The 12,290-nt window shown below is 39.4% G+C and overlaps 1 protein-coding gene across 1 annotated transcript in view; it reads right to left on the bottom strand.

Annotated features, from left to right (window-relative positions):
- The window catches only part of LOC105288774 (formin-1-like), a 230,833-nt gene that overhangs the window by 145,630 nt on the left and 72,913 nt on the right, over positions 1-12,290 (bottom strand). The window contains exons 4-5 of the mRNA XM_011355145.2: positions 7,748-8,508; positions 2,601-2,751 (exon numbers count right to left, since the gene is read on the bottom strand). Of these exons, the coding sequence (XP_011353447.1) occupies positions 2,601-2,751; positions 7,748-8,508 (912 nt within the window). The remainder of the gene's footprint in view (positions 1-2,600; positions 2,752-7,747; positions 8,509-12,290) is intronic.

The raw sequence follows: 12,290 nt of genomic DNA, 5'->3' as shown, positions 1-12,290 counted from the left end.
TTGTTTCTGAACTAGGAACAACTGGAATGCAGAGAGGGATGAAGACCAGATCCATTTATGAGATGTTCACATGTACATCTCAATGCTGGCTAAGCCCCTATAGCTGAGATCCAGAATGCTGGATATTTCAATCTCCAACACATACTCCACTTCGATTGTTATAAAAGACCTATTTGGCAAGACCTATGTGTCTTCCTGGTCATCTTGTATGGGAACCATTCTGCGGTTAAGTTGATGAAGTTGGCCCCAACGCTGAAACTCCTCAGCTGCTCACAACCTCTAAAATTCACTGTCATTTTTATTGTAAGAGAAAAGAAAACAAACATCTGACTCTCGGAAGAGACCAAGGGATCCATCTTGATATTGGAAATCTAACCACAGGCATGGAGGGAAGACTTATAAGAGGCAGGCTTAGAGTTATCTAGTGCTGACTCAGCTTGTTGTTTTCTTTAAAACTTAAAATCTCAGTTCTAATGTAGGCCATTAAGCCCACTGAAAACTCCAAGCGGTCTCAAGACTATCAAGTCCAGTAGACCTATATTCTTGCTTCTACTTAAATAAAAAAGTAGACACTACAAAGATGCAGATTATATGGGATAACGGCAACTTAACTCTTCAGACAGATTAAAGAGTTCAAATGAAGGGTATTTCCCCCTCAGACAGTGAAACAAATAAACAAATCAGGTGCTAACTGCCTTAGTGAAAACCCTTTGTGGAATAGACAACAATTATAAGAATAATAAATAACCAAATGCTTTGATGTTTAAAAGATATTCCTTCACCAAAACAAAAATAATTACTTTTATGAGTAAGAAACATGTTACCAAGCATCTAGAGAGAGAAACAAAAGAAGTAATAGTAATCTGTGAATAGAGAACAAAGCTAAGTTTAATATGATATTGCATCAGAATGCATTTAGCACAGTTCATTGTTAGTCAGAGAAGGCTTCCTGGAAGTGGCAAATTGAGGTGATCTTTGGAATATATTCTTCTTTTGCCTTTTGTATGCAAACTATAGTCTTCTGCTTCTGAAGATGGCATTTCAAAGGCCAGCCGGCTTATAAAGCACACTTGCTTCTATCGCATATGAATCTAACTGCATGGGAATACATTTTATAGTATATCAGTTGACTTCCTTCCTGGAACTAATCATTTTGGAAAAAAATTCAAATTGTTCCATGCAATATGTTCTCTTAAAAGCTTAGTTGTGAAATGTATTATTGGGATTACATTTTTCTCACAAAAACACAATTCCAGTGTACTTGAGAGGTGAAAAACTTTGTGATTTTCATTCATAATTCAAGTCAGTAGGAAAATCTGAATGTGATGCATTCAGACTTTCCCATGTTTTTCCCCTGTAAGGCAGAGCTGATTTCATGATCATAACATTACTTGAGATATGAACCAATGGATGAACCCCACTATATAATTTAAGAATAATGAGTTGATGATAGTATCGTTCAATATTACACACTTCCTCAAACCCTCTTATATTTGAATTCCACGACATCCTGGTGGGTAAGGCAGACTCAGATATTGCTAATCCTCTTTTACAGAAAAGGCAAAATATGGTCTAGTGAAGGAAGACAACCTACCCACACGCACATGGCAAACCAATAGCAGAACCAAGTACTTTACCCTAACATCATCCATGCTACTATCAAAACACTAATTCAGAGAAATAGCAGTGGCAGCAAACATAGCAAACGGAGAGTAGTTACCATTTGTTGATGGCTGACCGTGTGCCAGACACTAAAACTCACTTAATAATTACTTAGAATAACAGTACAAGCAGACATCATCTCACGTTATGGTTGGGGGACCAAGGCACAGAGTGGGAGAACTTTGACTTAGGTCACATAGCCAGTGCATGACACAGCTACGATTCAACTTCACAGCTGTCTGATTGAGGATCCTGAACTTGTTCTCTGACAAGATGACTGGAGGCCTCAGATTTTAAGTCCTCACAAGTCACCTTTGTTTTGTCAATGAGGACTGTCCTGAACACTCTATTAAAACCACATCCCCACCGTGCCAGAACTGATCCTCCTTACCTGCCCTATCACATGATTTAAGTTTTGTTTTTAATGTTGATTGTTAATCTAAGCTCTACAGGACAAGAATCTTTGGGTTTTGGGTTTTTGTTTGTTTGTTTGTTTGTTTGTTTGTTTTTCACCAAAATATCCTAGATACTTAAACAGTACTAGCCAATAGAACTTTCTGTAATGACGGGAATGTATTATATCTGTGCTATACGGTAGTACCAGTCACAGAACAAAACTGAAAAGTGGTTAGTGACACTAAATGTCTTATTTTATATTAATTTTATTAATTAAATTTAAATAGCCATTTTTTCAATAGAATTAATGGCTGAAAAAACTCCAGATTAAATTAAGAAAATAGTTTGAAAATTCAGATGATAGGACCACAACAGCAAGCACAGATTCTCAAACTATTGGCTCCTTTTTGTCATCTGTGACTCAAAACCTTCCAAAACATTTTTTTGAAAACAGAGGGAAAGCAAATCAGCAGCACATAATGAATTCCCATGAATGACAAAAAATATATATAATTACAATGATTACTATAATCACTCAATACCTTTTTGACCTTGTTTTTTTTCTCATAAGTCTCTGACAGAGGTTTTTTCTTCTGCTGAGTTGTGTCTTTGGAGAATAAATACTCAAATTCACTAGGATCCCGAATATCAGGTTCTTCTAAGGAATCCCATAAGGTTGGTGTAGTGCTTTGGCTTAAAAGAGAAAATGATAAGTTAGACTTAAGAACCAAAACAGAAGAGAATAGAATACAATAAAATCTGTAATTCATTTTTTAACTCATTAAACACACACACACACACACACACACACACACACACACACAGCGAGAGAGCGAGCGAGAGAGCGAGAGAGCGAGAGCGCGAGAGAGAGAGAGAGAGAGAGAGAGAGAGAGATTGAGAGAGAAATCCCTAATACGGCTTGGAGAAAAGCTTTTTTGGGTTACTTTTTTTAAGTAAGAATATACCACAGGTCATTAAAGCAAATACACATTTCCAAAACAGAATGGTCATTAGAGATAGAGAAAGAGATCTAGAGAAACTCTCTGGGACCAGAAATCCTCAGATTCAGACCGTTGAGGCCATGTAAGCCGTTCCTCCCTCAATCTGTGGCATTTCCATGATAAAAATGGGCATCGTAATAAAGGCTGAGAAATAATCAATTTTAAGACACAGAGGGGATAATTTTTAAATAGAATGAAAATGGAGTACTAAGGTGAAGAAATCCAAAGAGAGAGAGAAAAATCCAAAAGACCTCTCTTTGGATTTCTTCTACTAGTTTTAAACATGGTTTTCAGGTCAACTCAGTGAGGACCCATAATACATGAACAAGCTGTGCTCATTTAGAAATACTTGATTTGTAACACCCTACTCCAACACTATTGACAATAACAACAAGCCAAAATACTCCATTGCGCCAGCCCCTACTGGGATTTCAACTAAAGCAGCCATGGGGAGACTGTTTTGTTTTGAAAAACAGGGGCACCTTAGTTTTGAAACTAAAAAAAGGGAAGAAGATATGGCAAATCGGGGACAGAAGAACTGTCTCTGAGAGCTGACTCGGATGGGTTACTACTGTCTAGACTTCCTTCAGTCAGAACACGTTTTGCCCAAATATCCACTTTCTTAAATTAGTTTGTCTTATTTTTAAACACTTTTAGTGCCCACAGGAAAAAAAAAAAACTACACATTTATTGTTTTTCAAATATATGTATACGTTATGATCCATATTTATAAGTATTTATCTTTGTTTCAATATGTATTTTCTCAGTCAATGAAAACTAAAAGATTATATGGGGTGGTCCACAAAATTTTTTGATACTAAAAGATGATTTTCATATTCAAAACAATTGGGGATACTGGCTTTTCAGATCTGCATCTTCACATTTTACTATAAGTCTGCCCTTCCAATGAAATATGACATTTTGGTTCTGGCCACAATCACTTCTACTTTTTTAAAAATTATAATTTTTCTAATATAATATTTGAGCCATTTAAGAGTATATATGTGACATATGTAAGTTATAACATATAATTGTGTAATAAACGTCTGTGAAATCATCACCCAAGGACTAAAACATTTCTAATGAAGTACACTCACTCATTTATGTGCTCTTCAGCCACTGCCCTCTGCCACTCAACTTCAATTTGAAACAGAAACACCGTTAATGTTAAGTGCTTATCTCATCAACATTCGGGAAGGGAGATCTTGATGGGAGAAGAGAGCCTGGGAATGTTGGAGCATGTAGCCTGTTAAGGGCTCCTGATCTGGGCTTTGTAAAGGCTCTGAGAAGCTGAGGAGAGGGCGCTTCAACAGAGGGAGGTGACGTGATAGCTCAGGCAGACTGTTCAGATCCATGCCCTGCACCTGTAGTGCCTGGCCCCAGCTCCAAGGACTCTGAGCTCAGGCCAGTTTTACTAATGCTATAATTCATTCATTTTCCAGAGTAAACTGCCTTTGGCAGTCAGACTGAGCACTTCATCACCGTTTACATTGTTTCTATGGGAAAATACATTTCCAAAACTGAATGAAAGAATTTTGGAATACCACTTCTCACTGAGTTGGTGGTAACTGGCATTTCGTGGGGCAGTAACAAGGACTCGCTCACAGTGAACCATCTGTCATTATGGTCAACTCTTTTCTGACTACTAAACATATAATTCTAGCTCAGAGGAGGAAGAAGAGGAAGGTATGAGAAGGAGGAGGGAAGAAGAAAGAGTGGGAGGGGACAGATGGAGAAAGGGGAAAGCGGGGGAATGAAGGGGAAGGGAGGAGGAGGAGAACAAACCCACTAGGAAGACAGATATTTATTAGAAAGTTGAAAAAGTAGATAGATGAGGATTCCTATTTCTGTAACTAAATGCCTCGTCCCTATTTTAGAAATCAGAAAACAAAAACCCAAAGATCCCAGGAGATACAAATGCTTCTGGCCCAAGGGCTACACTTTGAGAATCACTGATCTACAGACTTAGTAGCAAACATTAACTATGACAGGACAAGGGAAAAGATAATAAAGTAGTATAGTATGAGTTTCAGCTATAAATAATTGACATGTTAATTTCTAGAAAGGAACTGTATAGTAGAGATTGTTTTAAGGAATTGGAGTCAACCCGCTTCTTCCTTCCTAGGCCGCAGCTGCAGAAGCAGCAGCCCTCCTGAGCTCCTGGCCTTTCCCAGTTACACAAAGTGCCTACTGGCTTTCAGAGCTAGGCAGGCTGATTCAGATCCAGAGAGAGAGAGAGAGGAGATTAAGAAGCACAGGAGAGGCAATGATCAAAAATGTAGGCATAACTGAGGAAACTGGGTGAGCATGTTGAAGGCTGGGTGTCCTCACAGATTCAGCAAGGTGGACACGTCCAAAGTGGGACACGAGGGGAAATGGAGGGGGGAAGGTTAAGGGAGGAGGAGGAGAATATACCCACTAGGAAGACAGATATTTATTAGAAAGTTGAAAAAGTAGATAGATGAGGATTTCTATTTCTGTAACTAAAGTCTTTTCCCTATTCTAGAAACCAGAAAACAAACACCCAAAGGAGGCAAAAATGTCAAAAGTTAAAAATCAGTTCACATTAATGAAAAGCAAGCTAGGTGAATGAGAGGCAGTATATATATAACAGAGGAAATTAGTATTATACTCCTGGTTCCCCAGAAGACCAAGACCAAAATTTATCATGTGTACTATACAAAGTGCTTACCCCTCTGCTTGTACAAAATATTAAAACAGCATTTCATTTCCTTTAAAATAATGCATCCCACATAATTTTATTTTTGTCCAGAAATGAATACTACACAGAATCTTTAGGCCATTTTAGTTTAAAAGAAGTAGTCATGCTCCAAGGTACGAAAACATTTTGAGATGCCCATAATACGAGAAATGGAATGTGTGGTGCATCAGGAAGTACCCACATTGCAGTCTTCACACACGGCAGTAGGGAAGCCTCTCCCCACCCCTAAAGTCAGGTTCAAGGCTGACACGTTCACCAAGTGGGGCTCTCCTGATGTCGCAGGTCAAGGAGGGAAGTATATTCATCTACTTTCCATTTTGCTCAAAACTGAAGCTCTAAATTTATGGTGAAACTAATAAGAGCTTGGGCATTGAATTTTCTTTCTCAAAATGGCCAACTAAGGAAGGAAAAACACAGACAAGGATTATCTGCAGCTTGGCTTTGCTCCACTGTGAACAGTGGGCGAAGGGCCCATATCTCCCAGAGGCACTGTTATACTGCTGCTATGATTTGTGATTTTGGTTGCTCATGAAGTCTTTCGGGGAATGAAGTGAAGGCATTTCGGGGAATGAAGTGAGACACAGGTGTGGACAGCTCTGAGTGCTGTCCTAACACATTACTCCAAGGCTGACAGGTTGGATTCATCACCCTGGAAGGGTTGCACATTAATTTGAGGACACTAATAAGGGAATACAACTCCAAATAAATATTCTGGGAAATTATTTCTTAGAAAATGTCATCTGAGTCTTAAATGGGAAAAGGGGAAGACTAATACTTTAGCTAATGGTAGGAGCTATTTCAGGATCATCTCATTTTTTTTTTTTTTAACTACTCATTTGGGAAATCATAAAGTATCAGCATTAAAAATCAGGATTTTCCCCACATAAACTCTTGGCCCTTACTTTTTGGCGAGAGGAAAGGGGCGAATATGAAGTACATAATCAACTTAGTTCGCCATATGCTTAGTTTTAAGATATCCTCCCCTCCTCCTACAGTGATTTCCAGTTGCTTTATACCTGTGAATTGCACATTATTGTGTTCAATAGCCTGCCTTTCCCAAGCAAAATGTTATATAAATTGAAAAATTCACCACCACATCTTGATTTGTGAATAAGTTCAAAAAACTTAATTTAAAAAATGTGTTCCATATTTTCTGTTCTTGGCAAGCAAATGAACTTCAAACTTAGAGAGCAGTCAGGAAGCAACTGAGCATCTCTCATTGTCCTAGTGACAGGCTCCGAAACGAGACAGAAAAAAATCCTATTCACATTTGTTTGAATGAAAGTTTCCAAACAACTGTATCTTGCTGCTTTACAGAACCAGTTTAACAAGCTATACAAAAACAAGGTGCTTTTTAGCTATCCATTCACTGGTACTTTTTCTGATGGGCAACAAAGTATAAGATGTGAGGGCACTGAGCAGCTCGGGGAACCAGATTTTAAGCACAGAGTTTATAGTTTAAGATTCCCCTCTGACCTGAAGAGCTAATAATGACTCAGCTATGTCTGGTTTTTTTTAAAAGAAAGAGAAGAAAGAAAAGAAAGAAAGAAAGAAAGAAAGAAAAAGAAAGAAGGAAAGAGAAAGAAAGAAACAAACAAAGATTACACATACCTGTTAGAAACCAGATCATAAGATTGATGATACCATCTAAAGATAAGACGGATATTCTAAAAATCTTCAGTGAATCTACAGTATAGATTCAGGCTGAATGTCTTTATGACTACTTGCTAGTTGTAGGGATGTGGGAGAAGGCACTAACTTAGATCTGAGCTCTTTTCTGGTCTATGAAATGGAACAGTTATCTTAGAGAAGGATCTGACACTGAACACATCATTTCTCCCAGCTGTACCGCATTTGAGGATGAGTGCTACACTATGCAGATATTAAACTGATAAGAATAAAGCGTCACTTAGGCAAAGTTCTGGGAATCTACAAGCTGAGAACGGGCCAGGGAAGTTGAGCTTACCTCTTATCACTTATTTGTATTCTAGTCCAGTACAGAGGCTTCATGGGACAACTGGGCTCAATGGCTGGCTTCCGAGGACATTGGCTAGAAGGGCCAACTCCAAAGAAGAGTCCAGGAGGAGGTGGGGGCACAAGTCCTGGAGGTGTTGGAGCAGGAGGGGGCCCCCCACTGTTGGGCAGAGCAGGTAAGTTAGGCAGTGGTGGTGGGGGAGGAGGTGGGGGAGGTCCTGCACTTGGAGGCAGAGGAGGGGGCAGAGGTGGTGGTGGCCCAGCACTCACAGGTGGTGGTGGTGGAGGTACTGGTGGCAAAGGTGCAAGTCCAGGGGGCAGGGGGGGAGGGGGAGGGATGGCTGCTGGTAGGGGTGGTGCAGGAGGGGGAGGCAATGCCTTCTGCTGACTTGATGAGATGCCTTCCACAGACTGAAGTGGTGCATGGATATCTTTGTTGTCATTTGGGGGAGAGAGTTGGCTTAAAGAGGAGATATTCAGCTTTTTGGGTATTATTTGGTTACTTCTGGTTGTCTTGCCTTCACTTTCGCAGGGTTTGAGGAAAGTCTCCCTGTCCGTCTGGATGCACACATTTCTGAAGGTCTTTGGAGGGCAGTCATCATCAGTGGAGATACACACATCTCTCATCTCTTCACATCCCCCTCGCCATCGGTGCTCTATCTCGTGCTTGAGATTTTCAATGGTTTCTTCTAGTCTGGCTGTTATCACTGCATGCTCACCCCGGATATGAAAGGCCTGAAGTTCAAACTGAGCCTGCAAGGATATCAGTGGGAAAGAAAGTAAAGAGTTTATGAAAACAAATATCAGAAATAAAAAATTCAATACCATCGCCATGCCACCACAGCACAGCCCACATAAACACAGGGAAATACAGAGACATTCTTTTGAGAATCCAATAGGGTGTAAATTTCACTTTATGAATTTTCCAAGGACTTAAACAGTTGGAGTAGAAGCAGAATTTCATCCAATATGAGCTCATGGGGAATAATTATCATGGATTAAGGCTTAAAGTAAAACTGTCATCTAAGAACTTTCACCCGGTTTTAATATTAAATGCAAGACAAAACTTTTAATAAAGATTTGAACATGCTTGAATATATCTTTTATTACTTTTGGATTTGGTTTGGAAAAACAAAATTTTAACAAAAAATTAGATTTGGAGAGCCTCCTGGCTTGGAGCTGCTGTTCTCACAGTCTTCCTTAGAATGTCTCCTCTGTGGGGTTTCCGGACCAAATCAGCAGAAACAAAAAGTGCAAGTGGGAGCTATGATACATGTTTCCAAATCAAAGCTGCCCATGAAAAGTGTTTGTGTCTGTTTCATAATCATTCATAATATAGTAATAAATAATCAATATGAATGCACAGAAAATGAGAATATTAAGATTTGCAAATTTTCTCTCCTATATACCCAGCATTTTAAACTATATTTTGTGATACCAGCCTTTTCAATACTTAGCTTTTCAGTTATTTCAGTGCCTTGAGTCTATCGTTTTACACTTATTAGCAGAGCTGGCATACTTCCAGTCAGAAAGTAGTCCATTTCCCAGCATTCAAAGTCAGTTAGTCTAATCGAATTTACAATTTTATTAGAGTTTCCAAAATCCAATGAACAGTAATTAAATATTTCCAGTGAACTTATTTAATTTCTGCTTTCCCCATCAGATTACAAACTCTACTTGATGAAATCAGGGAGAGTATCTCTTAATTTTTGTATCCCAGCAGCCAGCACAGTAGGTACATAGTACTGAAGAGATGGATGGATAAAAACCACTGTAATAGTTATATTCAGTCACTGTCCCAAGAGCTTTCCTTATGGCTAACGAAAATTTCTTCACTATAATTTCAGCCTATAAATATCTAGAACACCAAAGTTTACACAAGTGCAGATCCGTTTTGCATTGAAAAGGTAAGGAAATAATTGTAATGGTCTAGTCGGGGAAGGTAAAGAAGACAGGAAGATTCTCTACTTTTATTAAGATACTTTTAACTATATTTTTACTAGGTTCACCTTTTCTGTCACAAACCAACCCCCAAATAACTAGACAAAAGATTTTTCTAAAGCTGATGTTCTAGTATGTGGACAAGACAGCCCCGATCCAACTCGGGGAAAAAAATGGGGGGTTCAGGGCACCATCAATTTCTTGGACAGCACAGAGGGTTCAGCGCCTGAGTTCTGGATTCATACTACCTGGTTTACATCCTGGCTTAGTCAGTTGCTAGCTCTATGAATTTGGACAGGGAACTTTGTGTTTCGAGCCTGAGTTTCTTCAAATGTAAAGTGAAGATAGTAATGAACCATCTCGAGGGTTTTTATAAAGATAAAATGGGATATTTCCTATAAAGCAGTAGGTATAATAGGGGAACACAGTACGCTCTGAATAAATGTTACTGTTAGTTACTGTTGCTCATGATAATATTACAGTAAGAGACCAACAAATTTCAAATTATTATTCAAAATTTCCAAATAATTCCACCTTTGTGGAGTGATGCGTGCAGAATTAGGAAAATTTCAAGCGGTCGAAATAAACAATGTACTACAAATACAAACGTTTACCCAATCTTTCATGAGTTCTACTACCAAATGCCTAAAAGTAATTTCAAGCTTCTTTCAACTATGTGATCAAGATAATCTTTGTTTCAACATCCTACCCCATCTCCATCTCTACCTCCAGCTCCCTCCCCTGCCCACCTCCCTCTCCCTCCCCTGCTCACCTCCACCCCCATCCCAGCCCAGAGTCCCACCCTGACTTACTTGCTAATATTTCAATTTCATTTTAGTGACTAGTTCAGTTCTGCCACAGCAAATTAACTCTTGATTGTTGTTTCCATGTAACCTTCCTCCAAGAAGGTTAAAAGCCAACTAATATTGATGACTCAACAATTGTGCTCAGTTTTCAACTCCTTAATAATATGAAAAAGTTGCCAAGACATGCTTCACAGAGAAACTTTCCCTTTATCACACAACTGGCCTATAGCTAAAGCAAAGGCCCTGGTCCCCACCTCTCCTACTTTCCACCTGCCAACCAAGCATCTTCTGAATCTGCTGAAGCTGAGCCATACGCCTATATAGTATTTTGGTGGCTCTGTTATGCATTTGCTTAGTGTAGTGGACAGAGCACAAATCAGGCAGGTTATTTAACCTTTCCCTGTACCTCAGTTTTCTTGCAAGTAAAATGGGGATGATAACAGAATCCACCTCACAAGGCAGTGATGAGAAGCAGATGAGTTAATATATGTAAAATAACATATAGAGCAGTGGTCCCCAGCCTTTTTGGCACTAGGGACCAGTGCTCCTATGAGAATCTAATGCCTGATGATTTGAAGTGGAGCTGAGGTGGTGATGCTAGCACTAGGGGCAGCTGCAAATATAGACAAAGGTTTGCTCGCTCTTCCAGGGCGGTGGGGGGTTTGGGGTGGTGGTGGTTGGGGACCCCTGCACTAAAAGCTCTTCTGATCTGTTCTCTGACAACTTTCTCCACTTTTGGCTCCTGCCCCTTCCCCAGATATGTCTTGTAAACTAGTATTACATAATGTCTTGCCTCTCTCCAAACTATGCTCCTTGATGGCGGCCTTTGCAAACAGTGTCCTCTCTCAACACCCCTCCTCTGCTGCAAACATCCAAGATATGAGAACAGATTACCGGGTTCCATGAATGGCTTCTTCACAAATTGTATTCACTAATAGGAAGAATTACCAAATAAGAAGGAAATACTAAATTTCCATGTACTCTATACAAATATGCTGAGATTATAGTAAGAACCCCTTCTGACCATTAAAATTTAAATGGTCCACATAAAGAAGCAACTTACCTTTGCCCTTCCCTGTCTCACAATCCCTTTGATCATTCTGATTTTGTCTTGGTTGTGTTCAGAAGCTCAGCATGACATAGTAATTCAAAGTGATTAAAGTAATAAGCACCTCATTCATTCTGTATCTGTCCATATCCTATCAATTATAGCAAATTGTGCCTGGCTCTATTACAAACGAAGAATCTCAAGTCCATGCACACCCTGAATTGAGCCTTTGGGAGAGCTGGTTTTTAACCCCATTTTTCACTCTACTTCCTGTTAAGTGCCACTTCTACTTTGCACATGGAGACCATGTGCTCTTACCCCTCCTACGTCCAGAGCCACAGCTAGAAGGACTGTTAATGATTTGGTGAATAAAACACAGAGAGTAGAACTTTCTGTTAGATAATCATGTACTGCTGGTTAATGTTTGCCTAGGATCCTGGGAATCTTTATGAAATGTCAAGTCCAGGTCCTTATAGCCAAAACTGCAGCTAAGGCTGGGCCAAGGGAACATAATACTTTTAAACCCTGCTGGCTCTCTTTTCAGTGTCCTTTACTTTCTCACTGAATATGGTGCTTATACGCAGGAGACAAAACAATTATAAACTTTCTATTCATTTTTAGATAAATGTTCTTTAGGACATCGGAAGCATTATGGGTTTCCCTCTCCCCAACCCTCTCTGCTAAGTCTGTTTTTCTGCTTTCACCCCAATATAGCATTTGAAAGGAGAAGGTGCTGAGGT

This window comes from Pteropus vampyrus, unplaced genomic scaffold, assembly GCF_000151845.1.
Source record: "Pteropus vampyrus isolate Shadow unplaced genomic scaffold, Pvam_2.0 Scaffold19, whole genome shotgun sequence".
NCBI lineage: Eukaryota > Metazoa > Chordata > Mammalia > Chiroptera > Pteropodidae > Pteropus > Pteropus vampyrus.
This window is presented reverse-complemented; position numbering and strand designations above follow the sequence as displayed.